This window comes from Filicampus tigris, chromosome 8, assembly GCF_054856515.1.
Source record: "Filicampus tigris isolate MCC_2025a chromosome 8, RoL_Ftig_1.0, whole genome shotgun sequence".
Taxonomy (NCBI): domain Eukaryota; kingdom Metazoa; phylum Chordata; class Actinopteri; order Syngnathiformes; family Syngnathidae; genus Filicampus; species Filicampus tigris.
Window position 1 is genome coordinate 15,010,422 of NC_141224.1, and position 21,531 is coordinate 15,031,952.

At 40.9% G+C, this 21,531-nt stretch overlaps 2 protein-coding genes across 13 annotated transcripts in view; one reads left to right on the forward strand and one right to left on the reverse strand.

Annotated features, from left to right (window-relative positions):
• Nucleotides 1-829: 829 nt before the first annotated feature.
• LOC147143887 (uncharacterized) lies at nucleotides 830-4,923 on the forward strand. The gene is made up of 4 exons (XM_086037784.1): nucleotides 830-869; nucleotides 940-996; nucleotides 3,512-3,628; nucleotides 3,700-4,923. The coding sequence occupies exons 1-4, from the start codon at nucleotides 830-832 to the stop codon at nucleotides 3,915-3,917; spliced, it is 432 nt and encodes a 143-aa protein (XP_085893910.1). The 3' UTR covers nucleotides 3,918-4,923.
• Nucleotides 4,839-21,531, reverse strand: part of LOC147143888 (focal adhesion kinase 1-like) — a 47,024-nt gene continuing 30,331 nt past the window's right edge. For 8 of the 12 annotated variants that reach the window (XM_086038821.1, XM_086038820.1, XM_086038822.1 and 5 more), the window contains 11 exons: nucleotides 20,957-21,068; nucleotides 16,664-16,741; nucleotides 16,363-16,551; nucleotides 15,166-15,339; nucleotides 13,428-13,490; nucleotides 10,985-11,024; nucleotides 10,527-10,630; nucleotides 8,264-8,419; nucleotides 7,296-7,376; nucleotides 7,098-7,183; nucleotides 4,839-6,293 (listed from right to left, as the gene is read on the reverse strand). In XM_086038821.1, the coding sequence (XP_085894947.1) occupies nucleotides 6,167-6,293; nucleotides 7,098-7,183; nucleotides 7,296-7,376; nucleotides 8,264-8,419; nucleotides 10,527-10,630; nucleotides 10,985-11,024; nucleotides 13,428-13,490; nucleotides 15,166-15,339; nucleotides 16,363-16,551; nucleotides 16,664-16,741; nucleotides 20,957-21,068 (1,210 nt within the window). In that variant the 3' untranslated portion in view covers nucleotides 4,839-6,166. The remainder of the gene's footprint in view (nucleotides 6,294-7,097; nucleotides 7,184-7,295; nucleotides 7,377-8,263; nucleotides 8,420-10,526; nucleotides 10,631-10,984; nucleotides 11,025-13,427; nucleotides 13,491-15,165; nucleotides 15,340-16,362; nucleotides 16,552-16,663; nucleotides 16,742-20,956; nucleotides 21,069-21,531) is intronic. The other 4 variants (XM_086038825.1, XM_086038827.1, XM_086038824.1 and 1 more) reach the window with 2 other exon arrangements.

The following is a 21,531-nucleotide window of genomic DNA, read 5'->3' on the forward strand; positions in this document are numbered from 1 at the left end:
ACAAATTTTGATTTTAAAGAGGAAGTCAAACGCAAACAGTTTTTTTCAGGAATATGTTCTATGCAAGCCCACTCGTTGAAACAGGGCACTCTGATAAATATTGCATTTGTGAAATTAGTGTTAATCCACTCGTTTTTAGCCATCTCTGGGGGCGGCCATTTTGTAACTTCTGTTTACCGAAAATGACATCACGACCAATCACGGCTCAGATTCTGAAAACAGGTCAGCCATGATTGGTCGTTGTGAGCAGTTGCAATGTCATTTTCAGTCGACAGAAGACAAAATGGCCGCCTCGTGAGATGGCTAAAAACGAGTGCACTTTGCTGCTTAATTTATATTCCACAAACATAAAATTAATCAGAATGCCGTGTTTCAAATAGTGGGCCTGCTGGGAACATATTCTTGAAAAAAATATGTTTTGGTTGACTTCTACTTTAATGTTTGAATATTATTTTATGACAAATGTCCATCCGGTTAGTGAGTAATACTTGCTTTTACACAGAGTATAATTCAGTTGTCTTGTTTGGAGAGATATCTCTCACTGAGAGGGTGTCATTATTTAGTGCAAAAGAGTTGGCATTTGACTGGAGAAAAAGAAAACAAACTTGTCAAACAGTTGTGCAGCACAAATCAGAATGTGTGCTTAAAAAGAAAAAGGCTTTGTTGAACAAGGGAAGTGGCTTTCGTCGGACAGTGTGAGTGACAGCAGAATGGCACCAGACTAGTATCAGTGGAACCAAACATCAAGGAATGTCACACACACACACACACGCACACACACATGCGCTGCAAGACAACATTTATGAAATACTTTCAGTTGATTGCCACTATGGTAGAGGACATGGGTGGAACTGTGATGAAGGTGATTTGTAGCAACAGAAACTCAACACACACAAACACAGTGGGCATGAGAAGTTTGAAAGACTCACATGAGGTGAGTCAGTGCGGTCAGGGTGCTGCTCGTCCTCGTCTTCCTCTCCCTACTTTTCTCTCCAGGTGAGTTGTCATGCTGCAGGTCGAAAGGCCGTCAGGCTTTTTTGACAAAGGGGCTTCCTGACGGTTTTGGTGCATGAAGGTGAGAGGATAGTAATATGAGTGACAGAGGTGGACTAAGTGAGAGTGGAGAACTGCCTATACCTGCAATAGAAGCAATCAGGTCTTACTAAAGGCTAACTTTTACTGCATCAAAGCAACATGTCAAATTGCTGTCTTTGTTTTCATCACCACTTGTTTTATATTCGAACAAAACTTTACAGAACATTTTCCTGTTAAGAATCCATTACATTTTGTTACAAGACAAATGTGCAGAAAGTAATTTTTTTACATGTACATTTTCATGAATTTTCTCTGAATAATGCGTTTACTGTATGTTAACGTAAATCCTGTGGCATATGCAGAAAATATGCAAACTATACAAATACGTCATATTTCTTGCAGATTCAGCTTCAGCAATACCGAAATACATACAATTAAATATAATTACGGCTAGTTTTACAAATGTACGATGTAGCTCAGTTAGTTTTGGTTTAAAAAAAACCGTTCATTTTTATTTTGTTACTTTAACAAATATAGGGTTGCTAACTCCCGTAAAAATAAATAAGGGACACCTCATCGGCAGGGACGGCCGACCTGACTGCCTTCAACTAGGGATGGGCAGATCGATACCAAAATAAAATAATCCAGAGTGCTCAATTTTAAGTATGGATCCTCAAGCTAAAGTATTGATATCTGCAATTAATTCATACATACTGTATAATATATTTATTAATCCATAATTCAGAAGGTTGTATTGTCATCCAATCAGAATTTTTGCTATGTGTTGCCAAGGGCAAAGAGTTTTCTGCTTTGGCAGAACCAGACTGCTGGCTCTGGTCCCGCCCACCAGAACTTTGTAAACAAATTTGATTGGATGAAGTACGATCATAAAAGGAAAAAATGAGACTTTTTTTTTTTTTTACTGTTTTTCTATTATATTTATAATTAAAGTGTATTATATCGACTGCCTGTACAGTAAAAATTATGCATATCTGTTTGAACTTGTAATCAATGTAAGGCTGTGTGCGTGTGTATTCTTTAGCTATTATTCATGTCATGCCAATCAATCAATTAATTACCTGTCTGTTCAATGTACTTGTCTATTCCACCCCAAAATTATTATGTTTCTTATGCTGACATTAATTGCACATTCCCATATTAACCTTGATCAGAGGGTTAAAAAAAATAATTATTTACATACCGTACATCCCATATCTAGCTCTGACGACAACTGGACAACAAATTTGTCTCGGGTTCCCCTAGTTTTGTTGAGCCTTCCGTATGTCTCCACCACTGGAAAGCATGTTTGTTTGAGGTTAGTCAGTCCACCATGGACTATGGAAAAAGTGCGCTGGCAAACAGTGCAGTGCACTTGATAGATATTTTTTGTCACTTTTTCGACCCATGTGTTTTCTGCTTTCGAGTCCTCTGTATTTTTGCAATCATTTCTGCGGAGGAATAATGGTTCTCGAAGGAGTGTCACCGTGAAACTCACGCTGCTTTGTTTGTCTTCCGCTCTCTAGTTTGGCAAGCGGCATTACCTCGACCAATAAGGGATGCGGATTCGGCATCGTCATACTCGTGTAAAAATATGCTGTCAGCTAATTGGTCATAGAGCAGAGAGGTCCTAGGACCATTACCGTAAATTGTCAGATAAAAACAACTGTTGTTCGTTAATTCCATCGACATTTTACGGACTATTTTTGACTCTCACGATATTACGGGACAAAGTGCGTCCCTTTACAACTCAATACGGGACGCGTACTTATATTTCTAAATACGGGACGATTCCGTTTGTCAAGGAACGGTTGGCAACCCTTAAACAAATACCAATTTGTTTAAAAACTTTTGTTAGTTTTCATCAACTATTGGTCTTGTTGAGGGTGGTTAAGTTAGCTAGTGGTGATATTCATTAGTAGTCGTGACGCAAAAGGGGTCGACATGCAAAGCTAAACTAAGCGGAGCTGCATTTAATTTAGATGGATTGGCTAACAGCATCACATTCTGAGAAGCACACAAACGTATTTGTGCAGTGTTGTTGTCATGAGATCATGGTTAGTGTCACGTGTATTTTGGCCGAATGATGCTGCCTCCACGAGGGAAAATAGAATCCATTTTATAGGCGCTTGTGTGTTTTCTGATTTTTTTTATGGTTGTAGTCACCCCTTGCTGCTAACGTGTTAGGAAGACGTCTAAGAAAAATCTTAAATAGTGACAAATGCATACACTCTGTCTCCTTTGAAGTGTCATTACATGTCGTACACTGTATTAGAGGCTAAATTTAGCATTTTGTATAGCACATGGAAATGTTTTTTGTTGTTGACTTGTCCTACTTTTCTCTTTTAGTGTCACATAATCTCCCATGACTGTAGTGTGATGTACGAAGTAGTCTGGAACAAATTCATATATAGTGATGGTTATTTTAGGAACCAAACTGTTTTGTGGAATCAGTCCAAACGTTGTCTTCTACTTGCAGTGCAGTTACTGAGCTGCTACGTGTGCAGTTCTTCTCTCACTAATGACGAGTGCAACGCAAGCACGCAAGAATGTCAAGCACCTCTGGACACTTGCATGACAGTCGTGGACACTTTAGGTACCAAACCAACGGATCGCTCAGGGCGTGGAGAACAAAAGCACGTTGATGATCATTTGCCTGTTGCGCAGGTCACATGAAGGCCATCGTGAAGCAATGTGCCAGCAGGGCCACGTGCAACGGAGCTGCGTCTACCGCTTTTGTGGACTCCGATGGAAACGGGAACGCGGTCAACTGTTGCAACAGTTACAGTTTGTGCAACTTTAGCGGAGGAGAATCCATTCACGCCCAAGAACTTGCCTCCATGCTGATGCTTGTGTCTGCAGGCGCACTATTGTGGTCAAATTGAGGTCAAGAGGTCATGTCACACTGACGTTAAATAGGGTTACAGTATAAGGGATCCTCAGATTTTTACATCATAATTACAATCGATATTTGTATGGAAACGGTTTAAGGTAATCTAATGGAAACCAGTAAGTACAAAGGTATGAGCATTCTGCATGACAACGTATTTTCATTCTGCTGCACGAATTAGTTCAATGCACGCCATTCATAACCTCAAATTGTTGTGTACCAAGTATTCCCTTTATTATTTAATGTTATTTAATTTAAATGTATTTAACTTGAAGATTCATGTACACTATGTGTTGGAAAAAAGAACGGGCCTGATGGTGTAAGTATGATATTGAATATCCATGTTGGGGTCAGAGCTCACAGGTTTCCTCTACACTAAACTCATGCACCCAAATCGTGGAAGGGAAGCAATGCATGGAAAATGATCGATTTAGGTTAATTATTTGAAAAAAAAAAACTGCTCCTCAAATCAGTTGTACATATACTGAGTATATATAAAGCGCAAATCTTTTACTTTATTACTTTTTTTATAACGCTATTCTTCACTTTGATTCCTAGGTAATGTATTGTGTATTAATATTGATGTTGCAGTCCAATGAAAAGCATGCAGTTACAAATTTTTATTTGTACTTTTTTTTAGCAACAGTTTGTTGTTGCTTGTTAAAAACATCAGACGCGTCTGATTTCAAAATACATACTTTTCATTGGACAGCAACATACATGTACAAAGTAATATACCGGTAGCTTTGACAATAGCTCATATTTTATTGAGTTCACTTTAAGCATGGGACTACAACATGCTTTAGTCGTATCTTCTGTTAACAGTTGAAAAATAAATTTTGGTCAATGTACTGTAATTTGCAAGAGGCTCAATTGAGTAAAACTCCAAGTTGTTTTCGAGAAATGGGACACACTATTTCCACTTCTGCATGATTTTTATTTCATTGTTTTTTCCTGCTATTTAACAAGAAGGCAGACAAAATAAAAACCAGTGTTTACTAGTACGACTTCTGTACAATTGACCAGTGATGCACACCAGTACAGTTTACAATATACCAACATGAGCAGATTTACACAACAACAAAGAGATAAAATAAATTGTCTATTTTACATTTGTCACCCTATATCACCCAGGTATTGATTGGCTGGCTAAACGTGATAATCAAACCTGGGTCGAACTACACTTGATTCATTTTGGTGCTGTGCAAATATGCTCTCCTCCATACCACTATGTCACGCCACACGCGTGTGGGATTGTGTTCTCAGTTCATTCTCGTGAGTTTGCAAGATGATGTTCCAGTTTAGTGGCTCAACACGTCAGGCCAGGCCTCTACGTGTTCCACGAAGGTTGCCCGTGCTCAAGTTCATTTGCATTGCTGGCAAATCACTCGGTGACACCGGCGGATATGATGGCACGGGGGACAGGTCAAGTGTGACAAAGAGGAGGCCCTCACCACCCTCCTTCAACTTCTTCCTCCTCAGTGCTGCTGGGATGGAATATGTATGAGTTTTTTTGTTCAGACGAAGACTGTGAGTCATAACGAACAGACGATAAAGAGCAAACTCGGTGAGATCTGAGGTGGCTTCATCAAAATATTTCAAACCAGCTCAGACCGGAGCTGAATGAGGAAGACAACAGGAAAAGAGTAAGAAAGACAATAGGTAAGAAAGAAAGAAAAAAAAAATCCTTTAGTGTTTAGTATCGTGTCTTTCGTTCGTCGCGTTTGTGATGCTATAAATAAAAGAGGGCGAGAGGGGAAAAGATGGGAAGCGGAGGAACAAAATCGTCATGGAGACGGCAAGGTTTCTGCGTCACGTGACCGAAAACGACGGCTGACATGCTGGAGTCGCTTCCTTGTGATATGATGACGCTTAAGAGAGTCAGGTTCTGATGGCTTGACTTACTCCAACAGCTGGAGCCCATTTGGAGCCAACACAACATCAACAGCGCCGGGCTCTTCCATGGTGTTCTATTTAAAAACCATGCGTCTTTTCCTCTCTTTCTCCCAGTTCAGTCCACAAAGATGACAAATCCCTGATTCAGGAATTGTTCTGCTCGGTTCTTTTAAAAAAAGATCTCACAGTGGTGCAGAGTTAAATAAGGGTTCAGCTCCGTGGTTACATCGAGGTGACGGCGATATCCGGGCCCCCACGTGACCCCAACAGTCAGTTTTTGGATGGAAAGTTCCAACAACTCTCAAGGAAGTAGACGGAGCCACCAGCCCGTGAACAGCACTTGTGGTGCTAATGTGGGCGGGACTGGGCCATCATCTTGAGCCGGGATTGGTCGATGACATCAAGCAGATTTTTGGCGTCCACGGCGAGGGCGTGAGCGGCGGTTAGCATCTGCTTCTTATAGTCTTGCTGAAGACTGAATGCGACGCATGAAAAATATACGTTAGCTACATTACAGCTTCACAAGAAGGCAGACAAAGGACACAACAATACAACACCTTGTCTTAGTATAAAACTGTATGCATCTCAAAAACATGACCGCTTATACCGTTATAAAGTATTAGAGCCACACAGAAAAGAAATAAAAACTCAAGTGAAGTCATAATTTTATGCGCATAACATTTTACCCCCCCAAAAAAGGTTTGAGAAAAAGGTTACAATAAAAAAAGAAGTGAATTTAAGTCTATGAGAACAAAGCTGTAATACTCTTGAAATATACTGTACCTGCATTAAGAAGAGGAGTTTAAGTACGTAATAGTGTTTTTAACAAATATATTGTCGGCCACATAGCAAAATTGCCAAAGTCATTTTTCAATATTTTTGGAAAACAACAAAAAAGACCATTTTTAGAACACACATGGCTATTTTTTTTATTTTTTCCATCCATCTGGTTGAAGTTTTGGTCACCATGACCACCACCACCACCACTAAAAAATTGTGTTTCTTCTTGTCTTCCAAAAACATTAAAAAAAAAAAGACTTAGGCAATTATGCTATGTGACAGATGATATATTAATCATACCTGCTAAAAAATGTACAGTATACGGCAGCTCTTTAGAGTGTTTTTGCTTTTGGCATTCATTCATTTTGACCTTTTTTTCACCCTTTCTTCATTATGGCCTTCTGCAATTGTTTTTTTCTTCTCAGTGTGCCCCAAATATCACTTTGTGTCATCTAGCTTTACAAACTCTTGATTGTGCGGCGCGATGTTAAGTACCTACCTTGTCATCACGTACTGCTGAGCTAACTTCATTTTTCCAATCAGTTCTGCCAAGTCAGAGTTCAAAAGCTTTTGCGCCATCTCGATCTGCAGAAAAAGGCATTTATTGGCCGTCGATAATGACAATGATGATTAAGTACTGTACGTATACAGACAATGTGTTTGTATATGTATCTGCTAAGAAAAAGTGTGCCATCACCTCTCTGTGTGTGCTGGCTGGAAGTTGCGGTAGGGTCTCGTCTACTGTGGCCAACAACGTCCTCAATGCGAGGCCCACATCCTGACAACAGGAAACCACGATATCTTTTCACTATGAGCCGCACAGCTCTGATAGACAAGCCCGTTACTCGGATGACGTCAATACTGTCCAAAGAACTGACGAATGTTGTTCTTTACTAGTGTATGTAACAGGACACAGTGGGCCTGATTCACACAAAAATGTGAGCTGATCTCCTGACCGTGCAAAACTGCAGTGCAGTTCACTTTGCACGTTCTGGGAGGAGTACCGTACATGCAAACAGATTAATTTAGCCCACACAATGTGATTTATCAAACCTGAGGCGAACTGCGCGGCTGAAAGGCGGGGGCAAATCGGGTAAAATAAGAGGCAATAGGGAGAACCTTTTCAAGTTTAAACGGCAACAATTTTGAAATGCCACTAACAAATACTATCGTGACATAACAGCTATTCAGCCATGCAATTTTGGAGCTCAGGGATGGCTCGGACCCATGCAGGCAGTCACAAGAAGGAGTCATGCCATATTACTTAGGGACAAAACAGCTTTCAACTCTGCATTTCCATGTCACCGGGACATTTCAGCACACTGTGACGATTGGTGCCGTCCTCTCACAGAGTCATTTTCCAAGTATGTGGTCCAAAATTTGAAACGCAATATTTCACTTCATTCAATTATCTGCGCAATAAACTTATTTTCTATAACTCAGTAATATGTTTGTCTCTTTTCCATAAACACTTCTAATTCAGTGAAGGAACATGCAATTTAGTGGCCACTCTGTAAATCTTAGTAAAAGATATTAATCTTAGTAAATCATGTGTAAAACGCCGAAAAGCACGTACGTAGTCTGTTTGCGAGAACATGCAATTCAGCACCCACTTTTTGGGCTCTAAGTCAGGTTATTATGACAGCAAAAGTTTCTCTCGGTTACCTTGACCATGGGAACGTACTCCTCGGGAGGAGCCGGCTGAATCTTGCTCGACATCTCGATCACAGCTTTAACCAATCCGGTCACGTTTTCGTACACCTTGTCGTTGGAGCGGTCCAGATTGGCCGTGGGAGGGGGGCTGATCTCTTGGGGCTGTAGCTGAGCCAAGTACAAACATCCGTGAGTGCCGTGTTTACTATGTACAGCAAGAACCAAGACAAATGTGGAGACGATACGGATGAGACGTACAATATGAATGCTTTGTGTGCAGTGGACCGTTTGCACGTCTCCAACACTACGGGGTCTAAACGGGAACTAATGAGTGAAACTAAAGGTGTGCAGACCTCAGTCAAGGCTGAACAATCTTAAAACCGACCATCAGACTTATTTGATTGAAAAATAATGATGAAGAACTACTATTTAGCCCCTCCGGTCCTGTAGGTGGCAGTAATATACATGGACACGTACACTATTGTGGCATTATGCTTTGAGTTCATGTGAGCGTTATCAACCTTTGCATCACAAATGTCGAAAATCATATTGAAGATGCCATTGGTTAACATTCCAAATGAATGAAAATGTTGTTGAAAATGTCATTTATTGAAACGACGCGATGTGTCATGACCTTTAGGACACTTAGCACAGTACAAAGTGAGTGAAAACTGCCATGCACACCGAGAGATTTTTAACCACAACTCTATCTGCTGGGTCAGACAATTCTCAATCTGCACAAAATTGTATTTTCTCTTTTTCAGTCCCTTCGTCAAGTTTTATAGGACTCAAATTAAACTGCTTAGAAATGAAAGGACAAATGATTGTGAAGCTCTATAACAATTTGCTAACTCCCCACTACAATACCCACATCCGTATGCACTGGTCTTCAATGACCACTAGAGGGCTCTAAACTACAGAGAATGTGCAATAGTTACTTCTCTATAGCAGATTAACACATCCACACAGTCTTGGAATTTGAAATTGACCCATTTTCTCAAGTTGCTGAATCTTATTTTAAGTCCTTTTCTACGTGCATTCTTGTTCACTGCATTAGACTCGACTTGGAAAAAGTCAGATTATTATGGCTACTATCGAGGGAGCTATTTTTGGAATGAAAACAGATACGCAACTAAAGGACCACCTGGTACAGGAGGACAGCAGGTGGGCACAGAATATGCTAGACAGGAAGTCAAAGAGGACAACAAACACCATCAGCTGCATTACACTGGCTAGTGTTGATACAGACAGCTGTGCGATGACATTTTCAGTGCGGCAGCAAGCTAATATTGTTAGTAAAGATTCATAGTGGATGGAAAACAGATGTGTTAGCTTTAGAGGGACATAATCTTGCATGAACGGTGCATTAACCCATTAAAGCCTGAAGCCCCTCGTGAGACATCTCTTTGTGAGACGGACGGTCGTCTTTGGAGTCAACCTTGAAAACCTGACATTTTCGCCACCTACAAAATAATTTATATCTCAGCCCCTGTAGGAGATAGAAACATAATTCCAAAAGAATTTGAGAGCTTGGACATGTGGCTTTCACACAGGCCCAGGTTTATTCATCTTAACTGTTTTAATCAAAGATGGAAATGAAGCATTATTTTTTATTTTGAAAAAAATCGAGTGGTAATTACCATGCTGTGTTCTCTTACAAAGACGTTGAAATCGTCACTGTCTACGAACATATATCTTAACCATACATCACCTTTGGATGGTTTTACGCCTCCATTACTCCTCGAAAAAATTACGTATATCCTCCGACAACTCACGGCACCGTCACATGTATATTTTGATGCATTTCATTGGCTAAGAGACCGAGAATTGGATTTAAAAAAGAAAATGACGTATACGCTCTGCCGGCTTAAAAGGGAGATACACGCAACGGTGCTCCCGGCTTAAGTGGTAGAAACGCACTCCCGTCCTTCATGGGTTAAAAGGGAGAGCGGGAAAGAAATAAGGAATTGATAGAAGAGGCCTGTGAAATAAACGTGGGTGATGAACAAGAAGACAGACAGACAGATGTCAGACACAGACATTATTATGCTGCTTACCCGCCAGGGCTGGGGGGTCAACAGTAAGGCAGAGTACAAGAGGAGGAAGAGGAGGGACAGTGGCAGCAGGCAAACCAAAAGAAGACAAGATATTATCAGGAAGCAATGCACTGTATTGTCATTTTTGTTTGATGACGTTCGAGTGATCAATATTTTGCACATTTGCAGTATGTGTTTTTAAATCTGTCTTTTTGCACGTATGCAGTTTTCTTGTGTACCTTCACTCCATCATTGTAGCTGTCTGCAGTGTTCAGACCGGCCAAACTGCACCCTTGGCTCTGGGCCCCAGGTCGCGGTGGTTTCTTCGGGGGGGCCACGAGCTCTGCAGGAAACAACAGCTTCTTAGTTCTGCACTGTAGTAGACCCATTAGACGCTAATTGTATAAGTGTGCACAATAGAATCTCACAGGACTCAAAAACAGCGTGGAGTAAAATACATGCTGATGGGCCCGACTCAGAGATTGAAATAAATTGCTCAAACAAGCACTTGTGAACACTGAAAAGTGCAGGCTATATGATAACGACACAGTCTGCTGGATGGAGACAAATCCATCCACGTACGAAGCAAGCTAAAGCACTATAGACTTAAATGCACACTTCAGAAGTTTAAATGGAAAGAGAGGAAAAAACTGTGGTCGGGGAACTATAATTTAAAGGTTGCAGGCCTGTCTATTACCTGCTTTGCCAACGGGCTGGTATATGTGTTGGTTTCCCGTCTGCAAAAACAAACACATCAACAATACTTTGGGTTAGCAAGTATGTACGCGTAAGTAGAAGCTTGAGAGGAAATGAAACAACTTTACGGGGCGAGACTATGCATCTAAGAAAAGGAGGGAATGCAACTTAATGTTCAAATCATACAACACTCAGTCTAGATGTGTCATTTGCAGTGCTGTGCATCTGTGTGTGTGTGTGTGTGTGTGTGGTCTATCACCATGTTAGATGAACATAAAAATGTTCCGTGCGGCCACACACGCACAAGAAAACAGCAGACCAAGAACCCCGAAGCGTTTCTTGACGAATTGTTGGTTGCAAACATAAAATGAAGCAATTTAATTTTGTCATGATGCCAATCAAGTTCAGATTTGAAATTGTAAGTCAATTATTTGGCTTCCCCGCATGCGAAAATAAGAAGCAAAGGCTGAGAAAAGTCTTAGTGCAGTGGGAGACTTGTGGGTTGACAACCACAGACACCCCAAAATATTTGACTACAGTAACACAAACCCCCACATATAGGAGGGAGATTTTTCCCACCACAAACCACATTCTATGGGAGGAGGAGGTCAGGCAGTGTGATGAATTACAGAGACAGAAATATCTCTGTTGCCAAGGGCAACATTAGACTGCAAGGCCAATGTCTCCTGGTACAAAAAAAATCTTCTTACTGGTATTCATTATTAATGCTGACATATTAAATTACTTAATGCATTATCCTTATCCGTTTTTTTTAAAAATATTGCTTTGTGTGGTTCTCTGGTGTCTATTCAATGTGTTCATTCGCTGTATGACATTAACACGTCCGGACAGCTGGAATTTCACATCTTAAAAACACAAAATAATTGTGATTGTGGAAAAGTGTTTGCTCTACTTACACCCATCAGCATTTTGGAACACTTTTCAGACATGCAATGCAGCACATTGAAATTCACGGTTGAGACATCTTCAGGGTAGCACCACAAAATGGGAATGCGTCTAATAAGACTGAGCCTTGTGCACAAAAATCTAAGCGGGGGACCAGCGGCTCTAAATCTTGTGTACCCCAGCGGGATGCAATAATTTACACCAGGCTTCGGGTGCAAAAAGAATGTCACTGATTAAAATCTCTCTGCGTCCCCCATCACACCTGAACTCTACCAATGACCTCATCACCAAGGGAGCATGTTAACTCCAGGTCTGAACACGGCTTCACTTGAAACGACCCATGTGGGATTTTCCTGTGACGCCATGCTTCACACTCGGAATAGTTTAACTGCGTTTTTCTGGGTGTAATTACAGGTGGCCGGATTTGGGCAGGATCCACACGAACAGAGTGTGGCAACACACAGAGGAAAAGAGAGAAGCACAGAGACCACGGTGTGGTGTTTATGCAATGGTTTTCTATTAATAACCAGCTGTGATGTGGGAATCCACTGACCCCTCATTGCTGACCCCAGCACAAATGGGTTACTTCCTGCTGCAGGATCACAACCATTTGCTGTAATCAAAATAAATGCACGCTGCCACCAATTTGCAATGAGACCAACCAGAACGTGACTCACTCATCTCAGACTTCATCTTTGCGTTTTCATCATTTATTCCCCAAGTGTGTCATAAAACATCCTCAGGTCAGCCATGGGGAATTATCCAAGTTCATTTAATTGGTCTGGAAATGATCATTTATTTATTATAGTTGCATCTTTGTTAATTTATTTATGTCAGCAACATATAGTGGCAGGCATGGCAATTAAATTGTTTGCCACTAGATGGCAGAATCAATTGATCAAACTGAACTAAACAGGCCCAGACACAGAGTAAGCACATTTGTGAATAAATTGAGACATTCTCATTGTTTCAGTACATATTCAATTAGGGATGTTCAATACCACTTTATTTCAGACCGATACCTGTATGAGTATTCATTGTTTGAGTACCCACTTATAATGAGTAGCGCTACCTCGTGCTTTGATATATAAAATTTCATTTATCACAATGACAAAAATTGTGGGAAAAAAAATCTTTGTGGCGCAGATGATTTGCCAATGTGTCAGACTGTTGCAGTATAGCGCCAACTAATGCTCAGGAGGACTTAATGTTTTTGCCTTAAGTATCGGTGGCTGATATCGGCAGCCTCCATGAGGTCTTCATAACTACAAATAAGACCTGTTTTTTTTGCTTCTTCTTCTTTTTTTTTAAATTTAAAACATATGCCTTAGCATAGATAGAGGATGGGAAGTAGTGGTTTTAACATTAATAAGAAAGAACAATATTAAACCCTGCTCCCAAAGACAATAACAATTCAGGAAGTCTTGAGTGTTATTGTAGTCATTAACATCTATATCCATTGCTTCCTTTACAACACTGCTGCTGTCATGCAAAAACACACCATATGATGGAGGCAAAAAAAACAGGGAGCGACTTACTGGTGGCTGGAGTCCTCCATCATCTCGGTCCAGACTCCCTCGAGAACTTCTGGTTTCTGGTTTCTAAGCACATAAAAAAAATGACAACAATTGCAAAAAAACTTGGCATCACCAAATGAGCATTCTAACAAAACTGCAGTGAACAGTAAACAAACATGGTCGTGATTAAATACAAATAGTCTTCAGTCACGATATGATTAGACAATTGAGAGTGCTAACAAAGTTTCATCTGAAGTTTAAACAGTGCAAAAATTCTTGGGGCGCAGCAAGCACTTCAATATGATACCACTTGCGGTACTCAAGCACGAGACTTCCAAGAAAGCAGAATACACCTCGTGCAGTATGCAAATCATACACACAAACAACGACAAGCAACTTTACAATGTCCATCCAAATTGAACACCTACTACATGTACACATTCAATCCCACTCCTCCTGCCTACCAGCTGTCCAAGGCAGGACTTGAAGACCAGCATAGCAATGGAATTCATATATGCCGTCTAATGTGATGTGCCTAGCACTGCTTCGTCTTGTCTGCATCCGTGTGTGTGCCAGCAGGTTAATGCGGTGGAGAATACCTCCAAACCTCCAGCACACTTTTATATGACTGTAAAGCCCGGAAAAGGAGAAAGAGCTGGAAATGAGAGGAGGGATGGATGGAGCACGCTGCCAATGAGCGGTCACGTCGACCACTTTCTCCCTCAAAGCCCTTCTTTCTCCTCCTCTTTCTCACCCCTCCCTGAAGGTACTGCATTATAAAACCAGTCTGCAAACTGCACACACTTTTTTTTTAAGTGAACTTGTGTGTCGTCATTTTGTGGTTTTGTGTGTGTTGACTTGACTGTCAGATTCTCTAAGGCTATCATTATCTTGGAATTCACACAGGCCCCACCTGCCTGCAAAACACACTCGCACATGCGCACACACGTAGGTTTGTAGAAGCGTGCATCCTGTAGAAACTCTTCCTTGCTTAGTTGTTATTTTTGTATAGGTAGACCTTAGATTTTGGATTAGGAGAGGCAGCCCCACATCATTTTTGCATAGAGCGTAACAACAGGCATGCCACAGAAGGGGGGCACAATAGAACTGCATTGTACCACTTAGAAGGTAATATTGAAACGGAAAATAATCAAGCCTATAATTTTCCACTGTCTTATAGGTCTACTTGTAAGAGTCTAAAACTAAAGCTGTTCTAGGTGAACAAACGTCTTCTGTTTTCAAGCAAGTTGCTATGACGCCAACAGGATTTTAATTAGGAGCAATTCTGAGCTGTTGAAAACAGAGGGGCCAATCTCAGAAAAAGGTAACAGCTGTAAGCTGCAGCTCCGCAGCAGATTGGTTCAGGAAAAATGAAACATTCAGTTTCAAGGAGATAAAAGTCCCCTTCACCAACTAATATGCCTCGGTGGTTATTTGCTGAATGCTCAAACCCAGAGGAATTGATTCAAAAATACAGGAGAGTACTTCTTGTAAGATGTGAGCATGTTCTTGGTAAATACGTGATGAATTTCGACAAATAACAACAAACGTTTTGGAAGTGAAATGAAAAAATGACAACAGAAACAAAGCAATGCAAGCAACACAGTTTTTGCATACAGGTGTCAATAACACATCTGAAGTTCACACTCAAATGGGAGTCATGAACACATTACGAACATGTCTTGGTAAGATTTGGTTATTACCAATACTCTTACTTCAAGCAGTAGGTGAATAAAAGGTTTAAAGAACCTGATCATACATGGCTTGTAAAGTTCTCGTCTTGTCCTCTGTGTGTGCTGTGTGTTACCAGCAGCCTTTCCTCTTGCTCCAGCCACCTCTGATCTTCCTCCATCTGCTGCTGCTGTATCATCAGCTGTTCCTCCATTAACAGGCACTGTTGGCCTACACACTGCTGCATGTCTATTGCCCTGTCCTACACACAAACACGGACACACACGCACAAAGACGACACAGGCACGCCAAAGACGAACAAAACAAAAAAAGACAATGCACAACAGCAAACGTGCAACATAAGGACATATGGATGAAGGCAAACATGCACACGTTCACAAAAGCAAAAGCAAACTTATGATAAGCTGCAGCAACAGAGTGGGCGGACCATGGAAACAAAATGGATGTGTATGGGTTGATTGTGATTCAGAATTCAATGCCCCATCAACACTAAAACCCCTCACAAAAAGTTGAGCAAATTCAGCTTTTGGTTGACATTTCAGGATGAACCAAAAATTCACTATAACTTTTCACAAGTGAACTTTTGGAAACCTTTGAAAGCACGTCCAACGGTTAACGTCTCAGTCCTTTTTGCATTTGCAACTTGCTGTTCTTTAACAAGAAGCTTGACAAAAAAAAAAAACACAACAGGTGTTTGAACCATGACTGAACTATTACATTTCAAAGGATGCCCACGTCTTTGTATTTCTGTAACTCTTCCAGTCTCTCTGTATCTCTGTTGAAGCCTGCTGACGACACTCAGTGGCCAAGTCTGAGAACCTCCTGTTTGAAGCCTCTCAATGGCGAGGTACTGATGATCAATTGAAGGGGGTCATCTTGGTCTCATGATGTCAAAATGTGAACAGCATGATGCTGAGGACTGTTTAAATATCAACTGTAACTGTTTCAGGAAAGGCATTCTTCAATCAAAAACCTGTTTATGATATTCAGTTCCTTGTTGGGGAAAAACAAGTCTTAAAACCACTGAAAAGTTGGAAATATGCAGTCAAAAGTTTAGAGAAGGTCAAATTAAATACAGATTAAAGCACATTTAGGTTCATTCTGAAATTGCCAAATATCCCCAGCTTTTTGTGAGTAGTGTATTTCGGTCTGCTTTCAATGTTGGACTTGGAGCATCCTAGGGTGTGTATCGGATTGGTGAGGACTAACCTGCTTTGTCAAACCTGACTTCGGACAAAAGCTGAAAACGACATTGGTCTCTTACCTCCATAGCTGAACCCCAATGTGCCATGTCCTGTCCATGTGGCTGAGGGAGGTGCTGTACATGTGAGTGTGCATGGACATGGTGGCGCGGGTGCGTGTGGGCGTGATGCGTCTCCAGCATTGTGGCCTGCGGGGGGTAAAGGGCACTGGGCACTGACGGGAGGGTGTGAGGCCCGGGGTAACCTGCCATCTGACACAAGCAGGGAGGACAGGGATATGCGATGATTATGAATATATGCAGAATATACTGAATGAACCACATTCTCTGCATACTTTACTTGAGGATGAATTAGTTTACATACCTGGTAATGTACAGGGTGCTGGGCACTGGGGTAATAACCTTCACTGGAGCGGGGACTGGGGTAACCTGGTCTGCTAGGCTACAGTGAGAGGACGAGATAAAGCGGGCACGGAAGATTGTTACAAGGCATGTTGCATCTATTTTCTACCTGAAATCCTTTGTAGAGGACAGCACACTGGGTCATTCATGCAAGAAACACACCAAGCTACCAGTTCGTCAGGCTATTAGCTGCCAAAAGTAGCAAAGAACAACCAGAGGCAGAAAGTCCAGCAGGCTGTTAGTTGTATTAAAGGTGAAGTCAACCCAAACATATTTTTTTCCACAATATGTTCTATGCAGGCCCACTAGTCGAAATACGGCATTCTGATGAATATTGCATTTGTGGGATATAGATTAAGCAGCAAAATGCACCCACTTTTAGCCATCTCAGGGGGCGGCCATTTTGTCAATTCTATCGACTGAAGATGACATTAAAGTTGCTCAGGGCTCAGATAACAACCAATCACGGCTCACCTGTTTTCTGAAGCTGAGCCATGATTGGCCCTGAGAAACTTCGATGTCATCTTCAGTCAACAGAATTGACCAAAAGGCCTGAGCTATCTTAAAACGTGTGGATTTCTTATATTCCACAAACGCAATATTCATCTGAATGCCGTGTTTGGACTAGTGGGCCTGCATAGAACATATTCTGGAGAAAAATATGTTTGGGTTGACTTCCCCTTTAACTAACATAACAACAGGACTACTAGTTGGATACAATTTAGAGTTACACAGTTTCACTGTGAGTGAAGGAAGACACCGTTTTGTTTTTTTTAAAATACATTTTGGAAGTAACTTGCCCAACACTGGTGACATATGATGTTACAGCTGCAAACCACCATTCCAAGTCATTTCAGTCCTTGCACTACACACAAACATATTTGTTAAGAACACCATCTACTGGTGGATGACGGTACGGCCTTGAAACCACAACACAACGTGGCCGCTTTTTAATCCCCGACTAATAAATGTGTTTTGTATGAAAACCGGTACGTCGTTATGTATACATAAAAATAATTTATATTAAGGTATGTACCCGTAACCTATGCACTCTTTTTTGCACATACAGTATATACCGTAATTTAAAGGCAGACAATTTTGGAGAAACAAAGTGCTCCAATTCTTTCCCCTTTCCTAGCTATCTTTAAAAAGAAAAGAAAACAAAAGTGTTGAGCAGCACAGCAGAAGATTTGTGGCACAACTCATTGCCGGCACACAGACACATTGATCACCATAAAGTTGAAAGTGCTGGTCTGACATGCAGAAACAGTGCTGCCACAAACACATGTCACAAAGACTTAGAACCAGTCTGGAGTGGGGCTGTAAAACAATTCTTAATGTGACGTGCTTGCTAGCGGACAGCCAAAGTTAATATGATTTTATTCTTCAGTGTTTTTTCACTGGGGCACATCAGCAACTTTAAATTAAAGGACTAATAAATAGTTAAACGTTTCGCTGCCGAATGAGAATGTAACGTTAAATTATATATTTTGTTTGATCCCCCTTTGAACGGAGATGATTATTGTGATATAACAAAGCAAAACACATTTTGCAAACTTCTCAATCTGGTGTGGGACATATTTTATCTGTGACATCTTAAACATGGTTGCAGGTTTGTAAGGCTCGTGGAATAAAGATTTGGAGGGACATTCTGAACAAGCTAAATATAGGGGGTGATAATCTGAGGACACATCAACACAAAGCCTGACACAGACAAAAACAAACAACTGCCATAAAATGAAACCGCACGAAGGTCAATCAGCAGCACGCTGGGCGCAATCATGCTGACTTCACAGGGATGCCGAACTTGGCTACAAACCCTTCAAAGTCACTCCACTGATGTATAAATAATTTGAGATTCAAATGGGTGATTGTAAAATATATAAAATATACATTATAAATAAATTAGCCAAATCAGTTGGTATTCCGTCTAAAGAAAGAGAGCTGTTAAATAAGAAATATTTGCATGTATTGTATTTTTCACCTATAGTGCCATGTATGTCATATTGTGTGAAAAAAATATGTTTGGGTTGATTTGGATTTTAAGGTCTGGGGAAATGTAAGACAAATATAGACCCTTTTAATAAAAGAGCTTTAAAAGAGCTATTTGAATAATAAACAAAGCAGGATATCTCGACATGACGAAACCATAAAGTCTTACACATTAAAATCTCTTGATATTGTACATTTGAAAACTAATTTTCCCTGTTAAGTACAAAAGCTTTCCAGTTTGTACTCAACTATTTTTTTAAACTAAGATAAGTATAATTTAAGAGGATTAAGAATTTTTAAAACATGTAAAGGGAGAGTTAATATCGCATAGAGATGTGTTTCACTTTGCTCAACCAAAAAAAACAAAAAAAAAACATGATCATGTTTTCCCTGTTTTAATATTGTGAGTTTGAGGTGTAGGTCAGAGGCATATTTCACAGCACTTTAAGAGTATTATGGATGCATTTGACACTATATGTGACGGAAGTCTTTAAGTCATTCACTGCCAGCCATTTTCAGACCCTCTTTTACCCTCACATTTGAAAAAATTAGAAAAAAAATATAATTAAATTCCTGGGATTGAATGGTGGACTGTGAAAAGACAAGTACATTTGTCAGCGGCAGTGAATGAGCTAAGGAGCAGAAATACTGTCTACTGTACAGGTATATAAGTTCTAAGCTTGTAGCAAAACAGCGCGGTTGACCTGTTCTAAAGGGAATGTTGCAACATTTTAGTATGCATTTTTACAAGCAAGTAAGTAGTTGTTAAATGCACATCATTGCAAAACTGCATAACCTGCCTTTAATGGTCTGTGAGTGGGTAGCGTGCAGGAGATGAGACAAGATGTGTGGGCAGGGGAACGAGGGCCTGGCCTTTGGTTGGGTGGATGAGGAGTATTGGCGAACAGAGTACAAACAGAGGGCACTGGGATTAGTTTGTCAGAGTGTGGAAGAGCAAACTGGGGCGGCAGGGGCCTGTCACATTGGGGCTGAAGGTTAGAAGCAGGTTGAAGGCGGACTGTAAAATTAGCTGGGCAGCTGGGCAACAGAGTGCTTTTACAGTCGGAATTTGACTTGAGACTGGCGTTCGGGAGGTTGAAGGCCAAAGCATCTGACAAGATGGAACTCTGAGAATTACGACTGGGAAGCGAAGGGAATTGTGTTAAGTGTCTTACAAGGGGATGGGAGCTGTTTGCTTTTGAGTGGGATGAACAGGGCAGGTGATCGTCAGAAGGCGGATTTGTTTTGTGAGCGCGTATGCTATCGGGCAGGCTCTCTGAATTTTTAGCTCGAGGACAAAAGTCATCATGAGACTGCAGGTGGAAGCGGGACCCTGAGTTTGTGTGGCGCTGGGAGAAAGAGCAACCGTGATAGGTTTTGTCGTGAAAAAGAGGTGAGTCCGAAGGAAAAGCGGAACAATGATGAGAAAAAACAAGTGATGAAATGGGAGGAGGCATGGGAGAGGGGTAGCGGGTAGATGAAGGAGGAGGGTTTCCGAGGCAGAGGGAAAACTGTGAGGCATAGTGCTGGTTTTGATGGCAATGGTGAGGAGAGGAAGCGGACAGACAATCCAGACTGAAGGTGGGCTGCAGGGGAGGATGAAGACTGGGCTGCAAACACAATAGAAAGAAAAAAAGTAGAACGCAGTAGAAAATACCAAAGATTTGTACATTTGAGGAATGTACATGGGGAAGAGGCAGCTGTAATCAAAATTAATTGGGCAGGTTAACCTAAAGTAGTAGCCTTCTCATATTCATTAGTGAAGCCTTATCAACAAACAACAATGTCATGAACACATTAAAGTTTTCATGACATACGTTACGGCTTTGAATTTAAAACTATAAGGATGAGTAAACAGATGTTAACAGCAGGGGATCGACGGCCGAAAGCAGGGATAAAGTAGCCAGCAGCTGGGGCAACAAGTTGGGAGGCTTTTCATGGAAGGCGGGGTTAGGCTTTCTGACTCATGAAATGCAAGTGGTAATGTCACATTTTCCAGTTACAGTACTTATTAAGGAAATTGTGGTGTAAAGAGAGTGGTTTGATAGGAATCTCGTCAGTTGTACTTTGAGTTGTGAATTGTGTGAAGGAGCAGCATTATAGGAAGCAGCATCATTAACTCCAGGCAAGTCAACCAGGCACAAGATAATGAATCAATTGTGATTCAAACTAAATATTCACTGTTTTGCTGTGTGTGGCCTCAATCAGTCATGTGAAATTAATCTGGTAGACTCAAATAAAAAGAAGCGAGTGGTTGTCTTACCTTTGGTGGTGCTTCATCAGACCCTCCCGAGTCCCAAGATACAGTGACCTGCCTCCTCATCTCCATCCGGTTCCTTTCCTTCTGCTGGGCCTTCTCCTCTTCTAGTATCGTACTGTCAATAGGGAGGAAAGACAACATAAGATACGATATGAGAAGGGTTTCTGTTGCATAATAACTGAATAACTGCTGCGCTCAGGCAGTCATAGTATTGCAATCCAGTATTGCAACTGAGAAGAAACCTGTACTGAAGAGTTTTAATCAAATATATCAGGTTCGGTGATCCACAATTGTCTTTTCTATGTCAAAAGTTTCAAGTGTAATGAAAAGCATAATACCACCTGAATCAGTAATCAAGTATTTATGCCTACGGTACTTGAATCCCTCTCAACAATAAGTGATACACCTTTACAGTCATGCAATCTTCCAAATGTGTTCACATGAGCACACCTCTTAAAATTGTGAATGGAGCATAACTATATGCAAAAATGATTACCGTATATAAAAGAGAGCAAAAAAAACAATTGTCAAAAATTCTACAAGAAATGGGTTAGTGGGTTTACTGGCTCAATAAATTA